Source organism: Pocillopora damicornis, chromosome 14 (genome assembly GCF_964200805.1).
Source record: "Pocillopora damicornis chromosome 14, jaPocDami1.2, whole genome shotgun sequence".
NCBI lineage: Eukaryota > Metazoa > Cnidaria > Anthozoa > Scleractinia > Pocilloporidae > Pocillopora > Pocillopora damicornis.
Genome location: NC_142683.1, coordinates 12,442,107 through 12,464,661, shown reverse-complemented (window position 1 = coordinate 12,464,661; position 22,555 = coordinate 12,442,107). Strand labels below are relative to the sequence as shown.

General features: G+C 39.3%; 3 protein-coding genes and 1 non-coding gene across 10 annotated transcripts in view; 3 read left to right on the top strand and 1 right to left on the bottom strand.

The window, feature by feature from the left end:
- The first annotated feature begins 1,965 nt into the window (after positions 1-1,965).
- Positions 1,966-5,835, top strand: LOC113679625 (uncharacterized). Its single transcript, XM_027196590.2, has 2 exons — positions 1,966-2,117; positions 3,758-5,835. The coding sequence occupies exons 1-2, from the start codon at positions 2,090-2,092 to the stop codon at positions 4,549-4,551; spliced, it is 822 nt and encodes a 273-aa protein (XP_027052391.2). The 5' UTR covers positions 1,966-2,089; the 3' UTR covers positions 4,552-5,835.
- An 818-nt stretch (positions 5,836-6,653) lies between these two features.
- Positions 6,654-14,378, top strand: LOC113679629 (tubulin beta-2B chain). Its single transcript, XM_027196598.2, has 8 exons — positions 6,654-6,811; positions 7,804-7,912; positions 8,696-8,806; positions 9,410-9,654; positions 10,564-10,776; positions 11,363-11,640; positions 12,291-12,507; positions 13,389-14,378. Exons 1-8 carry the CDS (start codon positions 6,755-6,757, stop codon positions 13,503-13,505), a joined length of 1,347 nt encoding a protein of 448 aa, XP_027052399.2. The 5' UTR covers positions 6,654-6,754; the 3' UTR covers positions 13,506-14,378.
- On the top strand, positions 13,013-13,084 carry Trnah-gug (transfer RNA histidin (anticodon GUG)). The gene has a single exon. It is a non-coding gene; the product is annotated as a tRNA-His (tRNA).
- A 457-nt stretch (positions 14,379-14,835) lies between the features above and the next one.
- LOC113679628 (uncharacterized) overlaps positions 14,836-22,555 on the bottom strand; it is a 62,287-nt gene continuing 54,567 nt past the window's right edge. For all 7 annotated transcript variants that reach the window (XM_027196593.2, XM_027196592.2, XM_027196594.2 and 4 more), the window contains 6 exons: positions 18,869-21,990; positions 18,353-18,456; positions 18,007-18,123; positions 17,310-17,428; positions 16,852-16,978; positions 14,836-16,225 (listed from right to left, as the gene is read on the bottom strand). In XM_027196593.2, coding sequence (XP_027052394.2) covers positions 16,077-16,225; positions 16,852-16,978; positions 17,310-17,428; positions 18,007-18,123; positions 18,353-18,456; positions 18,869-21,990 — 3,738 coding nt within the window. In that variant the 3' untranslated portion in view covers positions 14,836-16,076. The remainder of the gene's footprint in view (positions 16,226-16,851; positions 16,979-17,309; positions 17,429-18,006; positions 18,124-18,352; positions 18,457-18,868; positions 21,991-22,555) is intronic.

The following is a 22,555-nucleotide window of genomic DNA, read 5'->3' as shown; positions in this document are numbered from 1 at the left end:
GAGTAAACCACGCGTTCGATGTCGATCGTACAAGCAGCTATTGAGTAATTTCACTAACACCCTGACATAAACAGTCTAAATAACAAAGCGTGCAGAACAATCAGTGAAAATGAGGATAGAAATTAACTTACTTCGTGACAAGATTCCAAAGGTAACCTAAAAAAGGAATGAAAAGGGACAGCTAGAGGAACGTCTAGAACTGGAGAGTTAATATTCTAATAGATTATAGTAACAGCGTGTTCAAAACCTTATTTCAGACTCAAGTTACAGTCAAAAATCACACATTAAACATATTAAAATCAATTTCATCGAAGTTAAAATGTCACGCTATCGCAGTTGCATCGAAATTGTACTTGAACGTTTTCGCTGAGTGAAAAATTACCAGATGTTTTGATTAAAATTAGATGTAAACAAATTAATATTTAACCACTATTTTGTGACAACTTTTCACAACGATCAAGGTTCGCAAGCGCCTTTGGTTCCACATGTAAACAGACTAAAAGTTGCGTAACAAGAACTTGATCACGTCCTCGATCATGAAAGGCACCTATTCTTCTCTGTTGGGATCTCAGTGGTAAATATTGACCAATCACATCCGCTCGTTTGGTTGTTTCAGAATGTCACTGGTCAAAGTTAAAAAGTGATCTGTTGTCTCTGTGAAAGAATTTTGAGACTCACTTTCAGGAAATGTTGCAAAGCGACAGTAGTTACGCTGAGAAAAGCTGTCGAATACCTCGTTTGTGATCTACGCATGCACGAGGCTGTTAGCGCGCGAAACGCATCCAAGCGCGAACGAGTATTTGCAAGAGCGCCGCGCTATGCGTTCGATACTACTAAGTTCATTACAGACATTTGAGGCCAATTTTTTTCCGGAGTACGCAACTTTTCTATAAAACTAAACAGAAATCTCATAGAGTTTAACTGTTTCAGTGTAAAGTTCTGTATCAAGGGCCAAATGTCCGAAATTAAAAGCAGTCACTGAAAGGGTGTTCATGTCACATGCAGATCAGCACGATGCCAAGTAATCAATTTTTTTCTGACGGATGAAAGGAAAACTTCCTCTTGTATTCATACCTCAAAAGTAGATTTGGAAAAACTCGACAAGTTGTTGTGATGGGAGTTCGAAGATTTAATAAATCTCCAGTGATTCAGGGCTTCCCAGCTTAATTGTCAGATAGGTAATTTAGTCATGAAAACGTAAATTGACCACCGTAAAGAGTTTAATTTAAAGGCTAAATTGCTGAATAGTAAAGCAGAGGGAAAATTTGTTGGATTTTATGATCCTTTCTCCCTTATTTGCTTAATACACTTTTCAACAGCTTCCATTACGCGCTTTGCGCGTGGCTTATGCCACAGGGACCTCAATAGAGGTCTCAACAGAGAAGAATGTACGCTTCCATGGCCGAAGGAACATGCAGGGTGTCAGCCAATCACATCCTGTACATTAGGATTCTTCGACTAATGACATCCAATGGATTTGAATTAACCAAACGAGTGGATATGATTGGCCAAACTGCGAGCCAACAACAACAACAACAACAACAAAAACTGTACGGCGGTCGCTCGTATGAGCCCCGTACGTTCTCTTACTTTTGCGGGATGGAATTTGGAAAAGCGATAAAAAAATTCATTAAACGAGTGTGAGATCAACAGAGACATGGTTTGTTGTCATATGTATTATAAGAGTCTGTTTAGAGCAGTTATAAGCCTAAAGTTATTCTTGGAAGAGTTGTACACGCTCGATCGTTTTGCCTAATTATTTCTTTCTGTTTTTATCTTTCACACATCGATCGCGAGAATGTGGAAGTTTACGCCTCTTATCAATTGAGATGCAATGCTTGGAAATACAAGAGAAGCGGATGAGATAATCAAGAAGAATTCGGAGCAGCAGAACGAGTAAATGAGCCGCAACTGATTTGCAAATTCCCCGAAGACAGGTAGCGGTATCCTTTAGAGAGCGTGCGTATTGAGTAGAATTTTTCAATATGGCGGACAAACACATACATTTGTCGATCTAATTCGCGTAAGTGGTGTTGCAAACTCTTCGAAGTTCCAGAAAACTTCGAAAACCAGTCATCTTGTTTACAAAATGGCAACCAATCTTGTACATCATAAAGGTATTCTGCATTTTTCTCTCTAATTTTATATCTGTTGGTACTTAATTTATATCAATTTTAGGTCTGCGGTGGAAAGATGACTACAATTTCAAATGAAGAATTATTGTGTGAATCAGACATTGACGTTTTGTCGTCTGTTTATGGGAGCACACAAGGGTGTTAATGAGAAATCAATCGTTTTGGTATTTTTTGCTCTGAGCTCAGGGTTCAAAATAACAGCCGGCTGCGGGCGGCAGCCGGAACTTTTAGCACCCTTGCCAGCGATTTTTCACCGAAGAAGTAGAATTTTATGGAAAATATGATGGCTATTGATCGTCCAGCTGAAATAAAAGTCGCTGTCATGTTATGGTGAACATTTCATATCAGACAATAAAGCAGCTAAGAAATGTTTAAAAAGCTTTTTGAAAACGTAAACGAGTGTAAAGTTTCGAAATTTGAAGCATGCTATAAGGAGGATTTTTCTTTACAGTATTCAGCTTTCTACGTATTTGTTCAAGCGTGAACCATGCAAGTTTGTGTCACACCGTCACATTACCTTGGTTATGTTTCTGCACGTACATATTACCTTAAATCAAGATTGATTTTCCACCAAATCCTGTTTAATATCGTTTGTAAAGCCTTCTCACGCGTTCAAAGTTAAGTTGGAGCTTGACAGTATGGATTTCCTATAGCTGTGAATGGAGAAGTGCGACAGTTTGTCTAGACAAAGTTGTGTATTTCACACTTGAACAAACACCAAAAAATTGAACCGTTCACTAGGCTGTGTTAGAAAGGGAATTGCTGCAGCAAAACATGTTGATCAAAATAAAGATTCTGATGCTGAAATTTATTATTGACATCTTGTAGAAAAGGTTGTGGTTATTCATTGTGGTGAATAACAATAAAAGCTTAGTTTTTCGTTTGTCTCATGATGTAGTCACATGTAGATGACATTATTACTACACGCGCAGGGTCAAAGAGGCAATTCATGTAAGAATTCACCCTAACAACATCAACAGGGGTAGTGGAATAGAAATTCCAGAAGCGTGGATGTCCACGATTAAAAAAAAAACACAACAACAGGAGAGTCGTGTGACAGCAGACTGCCGAGGGAGCAAATCACTGAGTGAACAGCAAGGATTGAAATGCACCAATCAGAGCTGTTTGAAAAACAACTAATCACAGCAGAGCATCATGCTTTATAAGATCACATATGACCAGTCGACCTCATCGCCTGAAGAAGACTAGCAGTATGCAGTCGAAACGTCGCGATTTACATCACACATGACTACATTGTGAGACAAATGAAAAAATTAGCTTTTATTATTATTGACAGTCAGGGAAAAAAATGAGCCTTGACAAAAGCCTACAAATTCATGCTAAAAACTGAAAAATTATTTTGAACTCTGGAGCTTGCAATTTTTACCTTGTTTCATGTCTCCAAGCTTGTCCCCGTACAATAATACTTTTCTCTATTCTTGTTGCTACAGAGATCAGGGTTTAAGATGGATTCAGCTTGATCAGCTTCAGCTTGACCAGTCCTTTAGAAACAATTTCAATTTTTTTGAAGCCTTATCTTTTCAGGATCAATTATTCTATGATTACAAAAATGTGCATGCAAATTCTTTTTTACATAAATGCTGTTTCATCATCTGTTCTAGGAATCTGCAAAACCCTGCATTGGTGGACCTCCAAAAGAGTGCTTTGTTGTTTTCAAAGGGATTCTCAACAGTTTAATTTAAGAACACCATCTAGTGTTTTGTTCAACCCTGCACAAAGTCAGCACCATACCACATCAGAACTAGTTCAATGCATTAAAACATTTCCACCTGGATTACCTTCTTCTTTTTATAAGAATTTCAGAACTTGTTCAAGGCAGTTTGTACGTAGCTTTTGCAGTAAAAGCTCAGGGATTGACCTGCAAAATGAGGCTTCAACATCCCAGAAAAACGACTCTACTTCAAAAATCACAGGAGTTGCCCCAAAACTCAGTCATGTTGACAAGCAAGGTCATGCACAGATGGTTGATGTGGGTAGCAAGACAGAAAGCAGCAGACTTTCAGTGGCAACAGCTAAAGTGTATTTGGGTCAAACAGCATTTAACCTTGTGAAAGAAAATAAGATCCATAAAGGTGATGTTTTGACAGTAGCACAGTTAGCAGGGATTATGGCATCTAAGCAAACACCGAATCTAATTCCATTGTGTCACAATATTCACATCACTCATGCAGAGGTCAATCTAGAACTCGATGAAAAAAAGTTGGCAGTGTGTATCACAGGATCCGTGAACTCTGTTGGAAGAACAGGAGTTGAGATGGAATCTCTGACAGCAGTGACTGTTGCGGCTTTGACTGTGTATGACATGTGTAAGGCGGTTTCACGTGAAATTGCAATTTCCGATATCAAGCTTGTGAAGAAAGTTGGAGGAAAAAGTGGTGATTACATTGCAACTTGAAAATGCATTCACAGTGGCCCTCTCACTACAACAGATTCTCAACAACCATTTGCAACAGAAGATTACAGGAGCAATGTCAAAACATGCTTTACATAGTTAAAAATGTTGTTTTTTTGTGAGAGTTATTTATCAGAGAGATTCACAGTTATTATTATCGCTGATTATTAATTTGGAGCAGGTGGAGTAATTTGTACTTCACTTGGTTTGCATATTGCAAATGAAAATGGATCAACTAAAGAAATAAACAAAAGCCTCGTTGAATAATGATGAAATTATTTTAGGTTAAAGTGATTAAAAACTCATATGTGTACTTTTCTAAATGTATTCTCATTTTTCTAGTGACCTTTATTTACTGTCTGTTTGGAGTCAAAATTCCTGTGGAATTCCATTTAAATTCTTGTTCTTGCTAATTCAAAGTATTGCTCATTTATTTGTAGGTACAAAGCAATCTTTTTTCTTTTTAAAGAAAAGTCAAGACAAATAATTAGCAAGCAACTTCTTCATAAAGTTCTAGTATCTTTTGACTCCTTAGAGTGACTGGTATCTCATTTCTCCAAACAACTTCATCCTGAATCAAATATTAAGGTCACTAAAAAAAAAAACAAACTGATTACCACCCTGTAGAAGCTCTGGATAGTTAAACAAATTCTCCTTGTCAGCACCTTAGAAAATGTATTAAGAACAGTATGGAGAATATGCATACTGATCTCAGGTTGCAAAGGGTTTCAAAAAGTGATGAGAAGGGACTTTAATTTGCTGTGGGATGATATCTCGATGTAACACCAAATTCTCTGAACTAAATAGCTGGGAAATGTATAGTAATTAGATGGGAGAGTTACTTATCAGCCCAAGGGAGTTTAACCCTTTACACCCTAATATCAGTATGCAAACTCTCCCTACTGTGCTTTATACATTTCCTAAGGTGCCAGCAAGGAGAATTTGTTTAACAATCAAGAGCCTCTTCAATTGGTGATCATATCCTTTATTCTCATGACCTAAATGTGTGATTCAGGGGAGATGATGTAAGGAGAAATTAGATACTAGTCGCTCTTAGGGGTGAAAGGGTTAAGGGTCAGATGTTTTTTTTAGAAGTAAATGGCTGACAGAAATGGTGGATATCTATATAGGCAAAACTGTTACATTTTTACAAGGTATTATTATTATTATTATTATTATTATTATTATTGATTAAATCTTTACAAATGGCAGTGAGAGTTCCAATAATTGGCAGAAGATTGCTAATACCTGGCTTTTATTAAATGGAAACTCTGTCAAACAACACATTATTCATCTTGAGAAAAAGTCTACATTTCGCGTGAGTGTATTTTCTTTAAAGATAAAGACGCAAATGTGGGAGAAGTAAATTGCAGTCTGCTTATACATTTCACCGTCGTTTCGAATTTTAACGGTTCCTTCAACATTGAGAGCAAACTCTTCTCACGGAGTAGAGCTGTACGACCATTTCTTGCGCTCAGAAAGTGGACTGATTTCGAAATCATTTTTAGCGTCTGTGTATTTTTTCCCATATTTCTGTTACGAAATTATCTCCAATACCGCTTATTACTGAGTGGGCGAAAGCCGAACCATTTTAGCCAGCAGGAAACATGCCAGTAGTTTATCTTCAGTTCTCTTTTAACGTTTTTTTTCTCATCTTAGAGGAGAGCAGATATAATTTATCTTACATTACTGGCATACACCACACAGGTGAATAGTGTTTTATGCCCACGCTGATTGGCTAGTTCAGAAATGATTTGCAAGTACTATTCACGTACATCCGAGCAGCCGGAGAAGACAAAATCGTGCGTCAAAAATTTAATTTCCCACCATTTTACAGTATATTGTTTGGAAAATAATAATTTTTTGGTTTCTGTGTGGTATTTACTAAAATAATTTTACACCTCAGTGTCGGTGAAAGTGGTGTATATTTACCCTGGCGATTCGCAGCTTGGTAAATATCCACCACTATTCACCTCCACTTCGGTGAATAATTGTCTATTATTATAGCTTATCTCATGGGTGAGATATTGAGGGGATCTTTAGAAATATGCATTAAGGTACTCTCTCGCGTCATAACAGCATGCACCTGGAAGTACATCCGTCATGTAAGATATACTGTATTTCATAGACCACCACCCACTTTAGAAGTCAGAAGCTGTCGAGTGAAAGAACGTGTTGAAATAGACGCATTTCAAAAGGCTTTAACATGCGAGAAATTGTGCACATCCAGGCTGGCCAATGCGGAAATCAGATTGGCGCAAAGGTAAAATTTCTTGTAAAATATATATTTTTCTTTTCCTCACGAAATTCATTCGACCGGTTGATGGGAATTTTGTGATTGAAACCCAGTATTTATTTCCGGATCGATTTCAAAGTTAAACTCGCGCAGTCTTTTGTAAATGCCGTTCCTAATTTTGTTGTACATATTATACAACAGCAAAGGGTATATAAATCTCGTCATAAATAAAATTTTTTGGTCGATGGTAAGCCTATGAAATTTCATACAGAAACTGACTTCATATGTAAATTTCACCACAGAAAGTGATTGGTTACTCTATGACATCTTTCACTGCAAGCATACATTTTCAAATTCGATACAAGTAATTGTTCATCTCAGACGATTTTGTAAAAATAACAAGAATAGGGAAAAGCTCCTTTTTTTCTTTTTTAGTTGCCTCTTTCTTGACTGTTTATCTCGCTACTAAATTTTTTACCTTATCGACCGATTATGTTTATTTCAGTTTTACCACACCCATAAAATATGTTCTTCGAAAAAATAATTAATCAATAAAAATATTTTTATCATGCAGTCGAAATTTCACAATTTTTTCCCCATACTTTGATTCAGTACTACTTCCATATTGTAATTTTTCTTGCTGAGTACGTAATTTTAAACCTGTTTGTTCTCACTCTCCATTGAAATAAGTTATGTATCTGAAGAATAAAAGCAAACAATACTAAATTTGAGGATTTTGCGAACATGCTTTAGTAATGGTTGCGACAACCAAACGAAACTTTCAATTTGAGCTAATGTATTATTTTGCATTTAATCTTGCGTTCTAGATTTGAGTACCACGATTAACAAAAGAAAAAGCATTATCATAACTTCATGTTTTGTTTTTCTTCAGCTGGAATTGACATCGTTGTTGAAGCCTTGAAAATGAAATGTTTCTTTTTAAAATCAACAAACCAGCTTTGATCTTGCAGGGCTCGGATGATATCTTCCGTAAATGACTCGCGCCGTATATTTTTCAGTTTTGGGAAGTGATTTCTGAGGAGCATGGAGTAGATCCAACTGGATCTTACAGCGGGGACTCGCAAACACAACTCGACAAAATTGACGTTTACTACAACGACGCCACAGGTAAAAGTACCAATTAAAAAACATGAAAAATTTAGAATCTTTTGTATAAATGGGAGTAGAGATTATGTAGAATTTCTTTAGTTAAATCCCACCGCACTGAATGAATTTTACCTATAACAACAAATGAGACTTTTGAAGGCTTCCGAAGTCTGAATCCTTTCTTATCTGCCTTGGATCTGTTTCGAATGAAATTCTGATTTTGTTCTCTTATACAATATAAATAATAACAGGTTGCCAAAGTTACTTCAGGATTTTCTTTATTTCAGCTTTCAATTGTTCTCAATCATTGATTTATGGTCACGTTTTAAATCAATTACCCCTGAAAAGAAATTTTTAAACGTCGGAAACTCATTTACTTCTCATTAATTATTTTCCATCTTTTTCTTCAATACAAGCGTGCATAGCATAGATATATCTCCCTGATTGATTTCTCGGTCTAGTCCTCTTATTACATATGCAATTTTCGCTGAATCTTTGAAACAAAGAAATATTACATTCTGAAGCTTTTGTTTATTTTAGATGTGAAAAAAGACTCTTAAAGGTCGCTTGTTGTTCCCTTAAGATTTGAAATTTTATAAATTCACGGCTATGTTTGTTTTTATCGAAATCCCTTTAAAAGCCGAAACATTCCCAAATGAATTTATTTGGCAAACATTTAACATTTCATCGAAATGTCACTGGTCAGCTCTTAATCATATCCTGTTTTCTTTGTCTATTACTCTAAGCATTCTATCATTAACACAGCAGGTGTCGGTCTTACATCAAAACTTATTCGCTTTTCAGGAGGGAAATATGTCCCTAGAGCGATTCTCGTCGACTTGGAGCCCGGCACTATGGATTCTGTGCGGTCTGGAGTGTATGGACAGCTTTTCCGACCTGACAATTTTGTTTTCGGTGCGGATTTTGTTTTCTCTGAAGTTATTTCGCCTTCTGTGAGGTCTTATTTTTTATTCAAATTATTTACAAGCCATCACATGTATCACCTTTTATTTATTTATACCATAAAATTGTCGTAAGTCGCTAAAGCTTAAATGCGAAGAAAAATGCGTTGTCGTACTGGAAGAGATGAAAATTATTTTTTTACATTTCTAAGTGATGCTGTAAGTCAAAATATAAATTCTCACTACGATCGCTGTATTTTTCTTTGGATGTTATTTTGGAGAATTTTCAATCACGTTGGGTAAATAATTCAAGTGATACATTTAAGGACTTTAAGTTTTTGTTGTAGACGAAATAAGCGAAAGTTTTTTGGTTGGGGGCAAAATCGTCCATGAAAGTTTTATTACTTGATGAGGAAAAATGAATTTCAAAAAAGCTTAAATGATGGCCACAAAGTCTAGTGGAGAAAATTTCATTTCTAATTGTTTTTTTTCTTCTGTTTTTTGTTCAGTTTTGATTTTGCCGTCGCTGCTAGTATTTGTCGTCCTCGCTAGCTGTTTTATTTATTTTTTAATTATTTAGAAGAGTTATTTAAAACTTGGTCCTATTCTTCCGTAGGTCAAAGTGGCGCGGGAAACAACTGGGCCAAGGGTCATTACACAGAGGGAGCCGAGCTAGTGGATTCAGTTTTGGACGTGGTCCGTAAGGAGACTGAAAGCTGCGACTGCCTTCAGGGCTTTCAGCTGACTCACTCACTAGGAGGGGGAACTGGGTCGGGCATGGGTACATTGCTCATATCTAAGATCCGCGAGGAGTACCCGGACAGGATCATGAACTCGTTCAGCGTTGTACCCTCTCCAAAGGTACGCGTAGGAAGTGTATTATTTTCGCGCGCGCCATTTTTTTTCCCTTCCATTTTTTTTTCTCATCCCACTGATTGAAAACCTTGATCAGAGTGCTAAATACTTGAGTAGCTGGACTTCTACCCTTGTTTGTGCTCAGTGACCATTATATTTGGTCGGGCGGTTGTCTCTATATGCGCAAGATCGACGTAACACCATCAACAACCGATGAAATGGTAAAAAAAAAAAAAAAAAAACCAAACGAAAGCGTAACCACCGGTCAAAATTTAATAGTAACAGGGTGCCCTTCCATGATCGACAACCTTATATAAAACTTCTTTAGATGAACTATAAAGACAACTGGAAAACTAGATTAATTTTGTTGAATGCGAACATTCAAGACAGCTCCTTCTTTTTAGTTCTTCCAAACGCCATAGTCTCAATTTGAACCAAAGTTTATTGAGATACAGCTAACAACAAAGGCTACAGCGATTCCTAATCTATGATCACAGATATCTTGGACGTGTTGAACTGAAGACATGACCTTTTAACAGGTCGATCTATCACAGTTTCTCTCGCAGATCACGAACAAACCTGCGCGCAGGGGCTTAAGGGCACGAGATGGTGGTACGCCTCCAGCTTTGTCTTATCTTTACTTCCTTGTAAATGGCATCCTGGCGGCAGCCTCGGCGGGGATTCCTTTGATTTCACACCTTGAGCTCCCAGTGATTTTATATTCCCGATCTCTCTGTGATTTCATACTCTTGGGATTCTCTGTTTTAGTTTTTTCTTTAACACTCTTGGGCTTCCTGTGATCTTACGCTAATGACCTCCCCTGCGACTTCACACCATGTTATTTTTCATTCCTACGCTCTAGTAATCTCAACCTCTTTTATCAGAATTTCATATCTTATCGTTTTCCCTTTACAGGTTTCGGACACAGTCGTGGAGCCTTATAACGCTACACTGTCAGTGCATCAACTCGTTGAAAACACCGATGAAACTTACTGTATCGATAACGAGGCCCTGTATGACATCTGCTTTCGAACCCTCCGACTTGCCAATCCTACATACGGGGATTTGAACCATCTGGTGTCAGCAACGATGAGCGGTGTAACAACGTGTCTGCGGTTTCCTGGACAGGTTGGTCAGCGTCACAGATCCGAGTATTTTGTTTTAATGTTTCAAATGTTGATGGAGGATGTACTTCTTGTACATTTTCGAATCTGGCAGTGTTAAAGCAAAGAGATTAAGTTCTTTTGTCCAATCTATGAATGCAAATCGGTAGATTACAAAATAATCTACGGAATTTTATATGTTTCTGCTTCGCCAATTCTTCCTTTAAATTTTAAGTTTTGCTTCCGTGGTCATCTTATTCGGCGCTTGTACTCCACTGAAGCATTCCCGCACCACGGATAATACGTAAAGAAAATTGTAAGCCTGGGACAAGGGAAAAAAAATCTTAGCCTCCCCTTCCATCCCGACAGAAATCGAACCCCGGAAATTGACCAATGTGTCCTGATGCTCTACCAGTGAGCGACAGAGTTTTCGATGGTGAGCTACATCAGATACTAGTAGCATTATTTCAAGTGGGCCAGTTTGCAGGGTTCCACTCTCTTGGCTTGAGCTTCTCTTGATATGGAGTAATTCAAGTTTTTCGCAATGCATATCACCGATTAATCATTCAAGTTTTAAGTAAGTAAAATTTCTAACCTTGCGCTCATTTTAGTTGAATGCTGACCTGAGGAAGCTGGCGGTCAACATGGTCCCATTCCCCCGCCTTCATTTCTTCATGCCAGGGTTTGCACCGCTGACCAGTCGCGGTTCACAGCAGTACCGTGCCCTTACTGTACCGGAACTGACCCAGCAGATGTTTGATAGCAAGAACATGATGGCTGCTTGTGATCCCAGGCATGGCCGTTATCTCACCGTAGCAGCAGTGTTCCGAGGCAAGATGTCCATGAAGGAAGTGGATGAACAAATGTTGAACGTCCAGAACAAGAACAGGTTTGTGGTGGAGAGCCATTGTTATCGAGAAATAGCTATGCTATTCTTTTTATTTTCTCTCGTATTTTTATGAACACGTGTAAACAACATTGTACATTAAGGAGCAGTCATTATGTTCATCGCATTTTTTTTCCTTTTTTTTGGAGGAGGGGGGGTCGGAGGATTTTTTAGGTCACGATAAAACTTAATTGATTCCCCAATAAGGCTTTGTAACCTCGTTACTATCCCCCCTCATCGGCAGTTAATTTAACCCCCCCCCCCATCCCCCCGTTTATACTCTGTTGGCGACTACTGATCCCCCTTTTGTTCTCCCTGAAAACCATGTGATCTCCCCAAAAATTCACTGAACATCCCCCCCCACGATGGTAACTGGTCCCCAGTTCATTCTCACAGTGCGTCTCTCCACCCCCGTGGGTACAGATGAAGAGTCAGGGGAACTTAAAGACTTGCTAGCGGCGGGGTTAAAAGAGATAGGGACTGCCTAAAAAGATTAGAATTTCGTTCGGGCTGATAAGATATACCTCAAGACACTTCGTGCAATTGAAGCTTTGGGATAAGCTCCGGCAGATATGACTCAACTCTCCTTTGATCCAATTTGGGAGTATCTGATGGAAGATGTTTTTTCTATTTCTTGGTATCTTTCTTCCTAGTTCATACTTTGTTGAGTGGATTCCGAACAACGTCAAGACTGCTGTTTGTGATGTTCCTCCTCGCGGGCTCAAGATGTCCTCCACGTTCATTGGCAACAGTACTGCGATCCAGGAGCTGTTTAAAAGAATCGGAGAACAGTTCACTGCTATGTTCAGGCGCAAAGCTTTCTTGCATTGGTACACAGGAGAAGGGATGGACGAGATGGAATTTACTGAGGTAAGAGGGAGGGGAGTGAAGTGGGGTTTGAGGCTTAGAATTTCTTCCAGTATGCCTCTATGGTTTGGTTTCTTAGTGAAGAATATAAAGAGTTCACGAGTGGGCCGCTGCCATAAATGTAAATAGTATTTAATTGATCTGGAATTAAAAGGATGTTCTTTACTTCACTCTGTGATTGGTAACGGAATCTGGAACCTCGTGTTTAATTATGGTAGAGCACTTGACGTATTTTACGAACCAGTGAAAATAATGGTGTATCTGAAGTTAATCCTGTTTAAGCATATCAAAGAGAAAAAAAACAAAACAAACAAGAAAAAATTTTCCGCATCGTCATTTCTTTGTTAGCACGGATGAGATTTATGCCATTTAATTTATAAAAGCGCATAATTGGCATCGAGAAGTGGTTTCCTTGAAATGTAGTTGTCGTTGCAAATATAAGCGGAGGTCAGACGCGCGATTTAAATACTAAAAATTCCACCGGAAGTGAACGTGTGTAGATGTGGCAGCCGTGATCGTATAGTGGTTAGTACATTGCGTTGTGGCCGCAATAACCCAGGTTCGAATCCTGGTCACGGCACTCTCCGAAATTTTTTTCCTATCTCCGGGTTTTTTCTTTCTTTCTTTTTATTTTCTGTTTATCTTTTATAATTGGTCTGTGCAATTTACGTTTGTTACTTACGATCCGTTTTGCTATTCGCTTTTAGCATCCCGAATCATTCCTTTTGGTTTATTCTTTATTTACTCTTCCTTTTTCCGTTCCCTAGTCATAGAAACTATTATTTTAAGATTTCCCTCTGATTAAAGGGTTCCCTATGACGATGAATGACTCAAAATACGAAAATATACCCATCTAACCTGACAAACCTCCTCTCAATTTTTAGGCCGAGTCCAACATGAATGACCTAGTGTCTGAGTACCAGCAGTACCAGGACGCCACGGCCGAGGAGGAGGGAGAATACGACGAGGACGAAGGCGACGACGAAGAGGAAGCCGAGTAAATATCGACTCCACATCGATTTGAGTAACGCTGACATGCAAAAACTTCTTTAAGATTTAAGCGGAAGAAATCTCTTTATAGCGCTTGCGAGTTCTGTTTGCTCGCACTCTAGCCTGTTTGTACTCTGGCCTACATGTAGTCGTAACCTCCCCTCCAAGAAGAACGTTTCTCCTTAGGGGAGGGTGCGGCTACACGTAGGCTAGTAGTATTCTTGATCTCACTTTTTTGACCCTTTAACTCCCATTAGTGACCGGTGACCGCGACAGAAATTCTCCTTAAAATATCAATACAGTATCAAGCAGACAAGTAATGAAAATAAGAAAAATATCAGTTAGGGGATAATGAGTTGATCCAATACCAAATTCTCCATACTAAAATCACAAGAGCTGTATGACAAAAAGTAAGGAGAATTACTGATGAGATCTTGGGAGTTAAAGGGTAAATGCTTCAATCAGTCTTTGATAAAAAGATTGTCTATTGGTAATGTTTTTATTGAGGGTGTAGTTGCTAGCAATTCCCTAACTTAAATTTAACTTTAAAGCCCTAATTTTAATTGACAAAATGACAAATGGTGTCTTAAAGATTTGTAGAATCAGTGCTCAGCTCTAACAATTGATTTTTTTAAATTTCTTAATTAAGATGGGAATCGTCTAATAAAATAGAAGAGACACTAATTAGGAATTTCGATACGGGAAGTAAATCTTCAATTCAGATCAACAAGCTAGGGTCTGAATTTATCAGAACTAACACGAATATGACTATGATCATGATCATTTTTTGTGAGATTTAAATTATCTCTTTGATCGAAAATAGCTTTCTCTTGACTTCTTGAAGAAAACAAGATTAAAGGAATCAAAGTTTTAAGCATCAGGAAGGTTTGTCTGAAGTCCATGTGTGCATTAAATTCGTCACGCCACACCACGATCAATGCCAATTTTTTTGTCCCAACAGTGAGGCGAAATGAAACAATTTTGGATTAAACCTACTACACAATTCCCTCTTAAGTACCAGCTTGTTCCCTATAATCCTATGAAACAAGCTTTTTTGGTTTTGCACGAGCCACTGCCTTTTCTTGTTTTGCACGTGCCACTGCCTTTCAAGTTTTCTTTTGCACGTGCTGAATTAAAATGCAAATTAAAAGCTGTGCGGTGTGAACAGCGCGCAGTTTGGTGCTAAAACGGAGAATCTTCAGTGATAAATTATTTGGGCTATTCAAAGTTAGTGAAACCGGAGATTTCATACAGATGTAAGTACAAACTGACATCCCCAGCGCCCCGGTGTGGTCGCTCATCCATTCGCACAATAGCAGTTTCAGACGTAAACAAGTTACCTTTATTTTAAAATTCGATTTTATTTACATACCAAAACTGTACACAATATATTTTTATAAACTCCGGAGGACGTGTATGGGTAAAAATTACAAATTTTTGTAATTACACCCATTTATTTGACAGGTTGGAAAGTTTAAAAAATCTTTCCAGCTGGAGCTTTGTAAAGAGAAATTACCTCAGTTTTCCATTTAAAGATCGTCCTGAAAAAGCCTAAATAGTAGTTCATCTAATGTTAAATTACCTTTCTACATTAAGGTCGCTCATTTTGAACGATCCTCCTTGCACTTAAGATCGACTCTACATTTTTAAATACATTCGAGTTTATTCAGGCTTACAGTATATTAATTTACACTTCGTGGAATCGTTACTCGTAAACCAAGGTACATTTCGAAACTATTGTTTATATCTATGAAATTCACCAAAATCTTTAAGTATTCCTCCCTTTCGTCAACTTGATCCTTATTCGTAAATAATATTTAAAAATTGAAAAGCGGTCGTTTGTCGAACTTTCTCTTAACAAGTAGAGTTTATTAACGTACGTCTGGCTGAGATAAGCCCTTTGTAACACACTGACAACAAAGCAATCACGCATGCCGCTGCAATCCAACATTACAAAGTACCTATATGGCTGCTATGCGATAAAACGAGGTTTATTTTCAACTGGAAGAAGCCATTTATCTCCAAGACTGATGCGAGTAAAACAATTTTTCAATATTTCTGTTTTCAGGTAAATCTTTCGCCCCGAGATTTTGCAAATTTCTTTTTTGGCGGTACCAAAATGTCTTTTGTTGCAAGTAAATGGCCAACATTGTATTCTGCTGACTTTGAAGAGTCTGAAATCATTAACGCATGAACTACCAAACAAACGGAGTTTTCTGACTTGTCAATAAACGTTCTCTCTATAGGGAAAAATAATAATATTATTTTCACATAAATGTTAAAAATATACTTCTGTTTGAAATGTATAAATACCGTAATAAGGCTTACAAAGAAATATAAAATAACTTAGCTCTTTGATAATGAAAATATCTCTAGAAAATTATGACAATGCTGGCATTCTTTTTGTGTGATCTTGTCGATACGTAGGTGAGAGATATGAAACGAGTTTCCATTGAGAATAGTAACTACGCCGGCCAAATGTTTTTCCTGACCAAACGATGGTGGATCCAAGTTAAAATATACTATAAAATACACGCTTACATCATTATACAATACAAAATGTCTTGATGACGTCAACAGTTTCACACTTGAGTGGTCCGTTTATCGAATGACGTCACCATCATGATACTTGACTTGCAGTCTGTAATTCGCTTCTGGAGGTTATTGTTTTCCACTTCTAACGCATCTATAAAACGTGGATCCTCCCAACTGAGTTCTTTCTCGGCTCTCACTGCAAGACAACGAAACATTAAAGTTGTAACCACAGTACACAAATATGTACCAATAAAAGTTGAACGACAAAGTTTGGTTTTCCAAACCTAACTGCTAAATTTAAGCAATTCCAGCGAAAGACGAGTTATTGAGCTTAAGTTAAGAAATAATCTTCTCTTCTTCGTTACAATACATGAAATGATTCAGTTTCATCGTGATTTTGTTAAGCAAGACCATAGCTAACTAACAGATATCTAGAAAATTTTTGGTTATGCCGCACATTGATTGCTAAAGAAAACTTGCGCCACTCTTGAAACCAATCAAATGCAAAGCTTAAATCAAACGCAATGTGGTCACCCGCGTTTTCCCGCGCTTTAAGTAGCTTGCCTATTTTTACTTTGTTTCCTTATTGGTCAATGGTGATCTTTCTTCCGATTGGCCATTGTAATAACTTTGGCGAAGGTTTACCTTCACGTGATAGAAAACAATCCACCTATATTAAGTTTCCGGGCTACAGCAGCTTTCGTTATCAAATTTGCTTTGCTAACGGAGTCAGTGTCAGTGTATAATCGGTGGCGTGTCCTTGAGCTATAAGTTGCAAATAAGAGTTAGCCCCTTATTTTTCAATTTAGAGGGAAAACTTACGTCCAAAGCTCCATCTCTGGTGTTCATCGAGCAATCGATTCTTGGCCGCTGAGAATTCTTCCTTCAAATGTCGCTGTCTCTGTCTCAGGGATGCAATGCGGGTTTTTCTCTGTTCAGAATCTTCCCACTAATGAACAAAAGGAAACGTTATTGGATAAGTATATAAGAGAAAGCCGACCCGACAGACCAGAAGTAAACGAACGAATGGTAACGAACACACGAGCAAACAAACTAACAGACATGAACGCGAAAAAAAAAAGAACCAACAAACACGAACGCACGAACAAACGAACGAACAGACACGAACGCATAAGCGAACGAACCAACGGACACGAACGCACGAACGAACGAACGAACGAACTTTGGTACGAAGGAGTGAGCGAACTGATAACGACAGAATCATATACATACAATCAACAAATTCAGTCGAAGAAACGGAAGTAATAAATAGTTTTTACCTGAAAGTCATCGACTTCGTAAACCTTGATCTGAACCGGCTCAGATGACTTCCTCGAAAACCAACGCCTAGGAGAATATTTTCGTGCACTGGATCCTGGTGAAGCAGAACGACTTCTACCTAAATAATGGAGATAAAAATAATATAATGTTAACAATATTAATAAGGTCTATGACGATGTTCCTGCTAGCAATTTAAGGTGCGCAGGTGTACGGAATTACAGAGCAGTTTTCTTAGAGGGATTAAACCTTTCCGAAACTTTGTCAGGTCAAGCTAAACAAATATTTTCAAACGGCGTATCCAAAAAAAATCCACGTTGTTATTGGTTCTGTTCAGCTTTGTTCTACTATTGATCGAGAAAATTGGTGCCACCCCTCAGTTTACCAATCAGAAGTAAATCTAAAGCCAATCACAACTTGTTTATTCGCGTTTTCTAGCGCTTTCGGAAGTTTGCTTGTATTTGCTTCAATCTTACATGGATTTTGACAACCAGCTTTGCCCTAATTTGCGGATGTGAAAACTCTTTATTCCGGTTTCACAACAGTCAGTCGGCATGAAGATCCCTCAAGTGGATTCGATACCCAATAAATTCCTATCAGAAATTAATGAGAGAGCTCCCAACCAAGTTTGAAAATGTAAAAACATCTTATTTCGTACCGTTGCTTAGCAACCTTTGACACTATACCACGACTTCTCACCTTTTCGTTTCCCACGACTCAGACCTTTTTCACTGCAACTGTCACTTGAGGCGTGACTTGCATCGTTGCGCATGCTCTCGTAGCCACTGCTGCTGGCTGCATCGGATCGAGAAGATACTGAAGGAATAAGGAAAAAAGAGAACGAAAAAATAAGTTTCCTTTTCTCTTTTCTTTCAATTCGATTAAAACGCAAAGCAATTTGTGTGAAGTAGAAATTATTGTGTATAGACTGTTACAAAACCAATTTTACGACAAAAACTTCATTTTAAGAGCAAAACTTGCCAATTGATCGAGGTTCATGTGAGGATTGATATGCTTTTCATAATTTTAAGTCCTTTACACTTACACGACTTAAGTCTCTTCAGCGACCGACTTCGTCCGCGAGGTCCTGGGGAATCTCCGATGCTACTGTCGCTAGCGTGACCGCTGCTGTAGCTACTGCGGTCTCGTCTGAAAGAAAATATGGCAATCATTAGAAGTTAACTAATGATTAATAAACTAAAGGTTTCAAAAATACAGAAAGTCAATTGTTAGTTGCTCATAATAAAACGATTGACCGTTACCTTATCGTCAAGGGCCCCATGAAACAATTAATGACTGATGAAAATGCACGGCAATGCTACCGTATTGTTTCACTCCGCTTTGTGATTTTCCGTCTCGGTCGTTTGTTTTTCTTTATTTTTGGAAAACTTGCGTCAATTTCTCAACCAATCAGACTCAAAACCAAACTTTGGCGCAAGTTGGCCAAGCATGATTTTGCGCGTTTTTCCTCCACCTTTTGTTTTTGAAGCTTGCCCTAATGCCTTTCCTTAGTTCCTTGCCTAAAGGCCACGCTATATAATTCCTAGTTATTGGTTCTCACCCGAAAAATTTAAACCTCCTTGTCTTTTCGTTCCTCGATCCTACTGCAACAGGTGTTGAGGGCGCTGGCATTTCGTCTGCTGTCAGATCTCCGGTTGATACCACGGGCTCATTGGCTACCCAAACTACGTCTGTGCTTTCTGTTCTAATGCTGTTATTACCATCCTCCGTGCTAGATGACATCAGCGCCAGAGTTGATGCGTTTTGTGTTTCTGCACTCGTTGTAAACGTGGCCACAAATTCTCCAGATAAGCGGTATTGACGGTTCGCTCCAACCTGAGTGCCGTCTGCACTAGGACGCGGTTGGGACGCGGTTGCATCGCAGCCAGGTATTGTCGCCACGAACTCACCAGATAATCGGTAAACGATACGCGGTGGTGCGCAGCGGTCGTGAAAACGCGCGATGAATTGTTCCTGTGGCGCATAAGGTGTCTCGGGCTGAAGTGGAATGCACTGTATGATCGGTCGTTCAACAGTTATTGAAATGGTGTTATTAGGCTTGGGAACCAAAATATTAGAAGACTGTTTGTCTTTGGTAGAGGGCTCATCAGGTTTCTCAAATTCTGCGTCTGACATCTCCGAGCCACAATATGTGAGTTTTACAAAACTTGATACAGAGCTGATAGAGGTTCTGTCGCTTCTTCTGGTTGGACTGTTTCCTGCTCTGACAAAGTGTTCAACTCTGTCGCTATCTTTCCAGGAGATTCTCTCTGAGAAGGAAGAAGTAAAAATATCTGAGTTCTCCATATCGCAATTCTCTATAACGCAAGGCTGTTCGAGGTTGCTGGTTTTGTGGAAATTGTTATTTTCGTCCTCGCTTCCAAGAAAAGTAACGCTAGTTTTCACATTACCAACAGAGAATGATGAAAGCCTCGGGTTTGCCGGATCAAAATGTGATCTAGCGGCGCTCCGACTCGGCGTGCACCACGGCTCTGTCTTAGCCGTCATCGAACTGTCACTCGACTCGTCCTCATCCTTCGCTCTGCAGCGATAAGGTGCGTAGTCGCTGTCATAATCTTTTTCGCCCTTATACCGCAACTTGGGACTAGAAATAAGTCTCGCAGTTTCAGTGCACGTGCGTTTCTGCGGAACAAGAGGAGGCAGAAGCATATCGTTACCCGAAGTATCGCACGAAGCCAGCGGAATGATACGTCGGTTTGGCTTCGGGCGCGGTCGGCGATACTCAGGATGCTGAGGGGCTGGGCGAGCGTAGCGCGAAGAGAATTTTTCCCCTTCGCATTCTCTTAGTTGTTCGGCGACGAATTTTTGAAGAAGCGAGCGAAGGTCCCCTTTGGTAGTTGTATTCGTGATGTCTTTCATAGGAATGTTCTCTTTGTCTCCTTCCACACGAATAGTTGTGTTCCCATCGTCGATTTCAACACTGACGATGCTGTAACTGCAACTGGCTCGGTTTTTCCCAAAATTCGCCGAAGCCTGATTCAGATTGGACTCAACCGACGGAAATTCTGGTATCGGAGAAAGTGTTTTACTTTTAAAAGACTTCGACACTTGAATATCCTCGAGTTCATCCTCGGTGGAGGACGACTGGGGTGAAGGAACGAGGCGGTAGAACATTTTCATCGGTGTTCCGAACGTGTAACTGCGTGTTGCATCTGTATCGGACTCCGCCGAACTTTCGTCCGAACTCGGCCGATGGGTCTGTTTTTGCGGCACGACTTTCTCGACCACAGGCTCAGTGCATCCTTCGTCTATATTCTGCAAGCTTTCTTCGAGCTCTGGGAAAAGAACATCATTTTCACTTCCAGTGAAGTTTCTTTCTAAATGTGAATCAACGTCGATATCATATTCTTCCTCTTCGCAAAACGCCTCAGCTATGATCGCATCGTCGGCGAGTTGTTTTCCCCAATTGAGTTCGGTGTCGTCGTAGGAGAAATCGTCGGAGCTCGCCTCTCGGGTCTCCTCAAGGACGTAACACAGGTCGGGCGTGTCCGAAACCGGTGAGTGGGGTTGACAGTTTTCAATAAGTTCTGCAGTTGTGTCGCCACTTGCTTGATTAGCCTTACCCTCGAAATGATGCAAAACTTCGTCATCACAGACATCTCGTTCAAAATCGAGCGAAGTCGTGGAGACGTTTGCAGTGTTAAAATGATGGTGTGTGATGCCATCTTGCCTGGACATTTCGTAGTCATACAAATCCTGCTCAGCATCGAGCGACTCCATCGATTTCGATTGGATTTCGTTCACAGCTTCGCATGTTAAGAAGGAGAACGATGGCGCTTTGGCCATAACGATACTCTCCGCGTCCGAAGACTCACTTGATGTCTCCGGACTCATAACCCGCGTTCTCAGCTTAGCATCCTCGCCTGGAAAGCTTTGCACCGGAATGACAACAGTGCTGTTACGAGAATTCATACTTTCATCAATGTCTAAGTTGGGACTCAATCCAGATGGAATGATCAGTGTGTTGACGGCTGTGGCTGTTATCGCAGATATTTCCTTGACAACAGGGTTCTTAAAAGTGTCGTTTTCTTGCCTCTTGCTCCTTTTCACGGAGCCTTTGTGTGATGAATCCGAAAGACTGGAAGAACTTCCTTTTTTTTCTAAAAGTCTCTTGCGGCTCGATGCCCGGCTTTCGGGTATGACCTCGATTTCTGTTTCGTAACACGATTCCTCGGTGTATTCCTCGCTAAATTCCCTTCCTTCTCCTTCTTCTCGTTCAGAAAAGATTTCTTCCTTTCCTCTGTCCTCGTAAAGACTACTACTATCCTCGTTGCCTTCGACCTCACGTTTCAACCCGACGTCTTCGTCGTTATCCTCCGCTTCTCCGTTCTCGATTGCTTCGAGTTTCCGCACTAGGGACCTTGTGCTGCTGGACACACTTGATTTCCTAATTGGGAGCCTTGTCGGTGGGCCTTCGTTGTCTGTGAGGTCCCGGTCACTTATGGCTCCGTCGGGACCCACGTAAATTACAGTATCACACGACTCTTCGCCTGTGCTCGAATTGTAGTCGGAACTACCCGGCTCACCGATCGGGCAATCTTCGCGGAGTTTCTCGTTTAAAGCTGTGGTCCGAAGCCTCGGTTCGGCTGTCCGAAGTCTTGGTTTACGGATTCGGGCTTCGTCGCAAGAACTTTCTCCGCCGGATGAGCTTGTACTCGATCCCTGAAAAAAAGAGCACAATAAATCAAACTTGGAGAATCAAAACAACGGAGCAGATAAAAGAAACAAACAAAAAAACAAAGCTATTCAGATATCTTCTTTTCAGATTTTTGAGATAGTTTTTCGAGTGACATTGTTTCTCATAACTAAAAACTTTTACCCGATACCTAAAAATTAGAAATGAGTTACACGAAACAAAAAAATATTGTCTATAAAACAATCTAGTTCATTCCTTTAAAGAATATTACACAAATTGGAGTTCATTGGAAAATATTTAAAGTTCCTCGAGTATACCAGCTTTGATTAAATGTACACTTTGCTTTTATTGACATGGAAATCAGTTGACAGCGTGCGGCTTCCAGAATGTTCAAAAGTTCGAGTTCGGAAAAAAAAAAAAAGAAGAAGAACAGAAAGCTTTTATTTGATATGTTCTCTATTGTACTAAGTTTAGATCAAGTTTCACATAATCGTATAATTTTATTATTACTGTATGCTGCACATGTGATGAAATTTGTTATGTATTTTCCAACACGATATAACTTAGTTACTTATTGATGAGTCATGAATG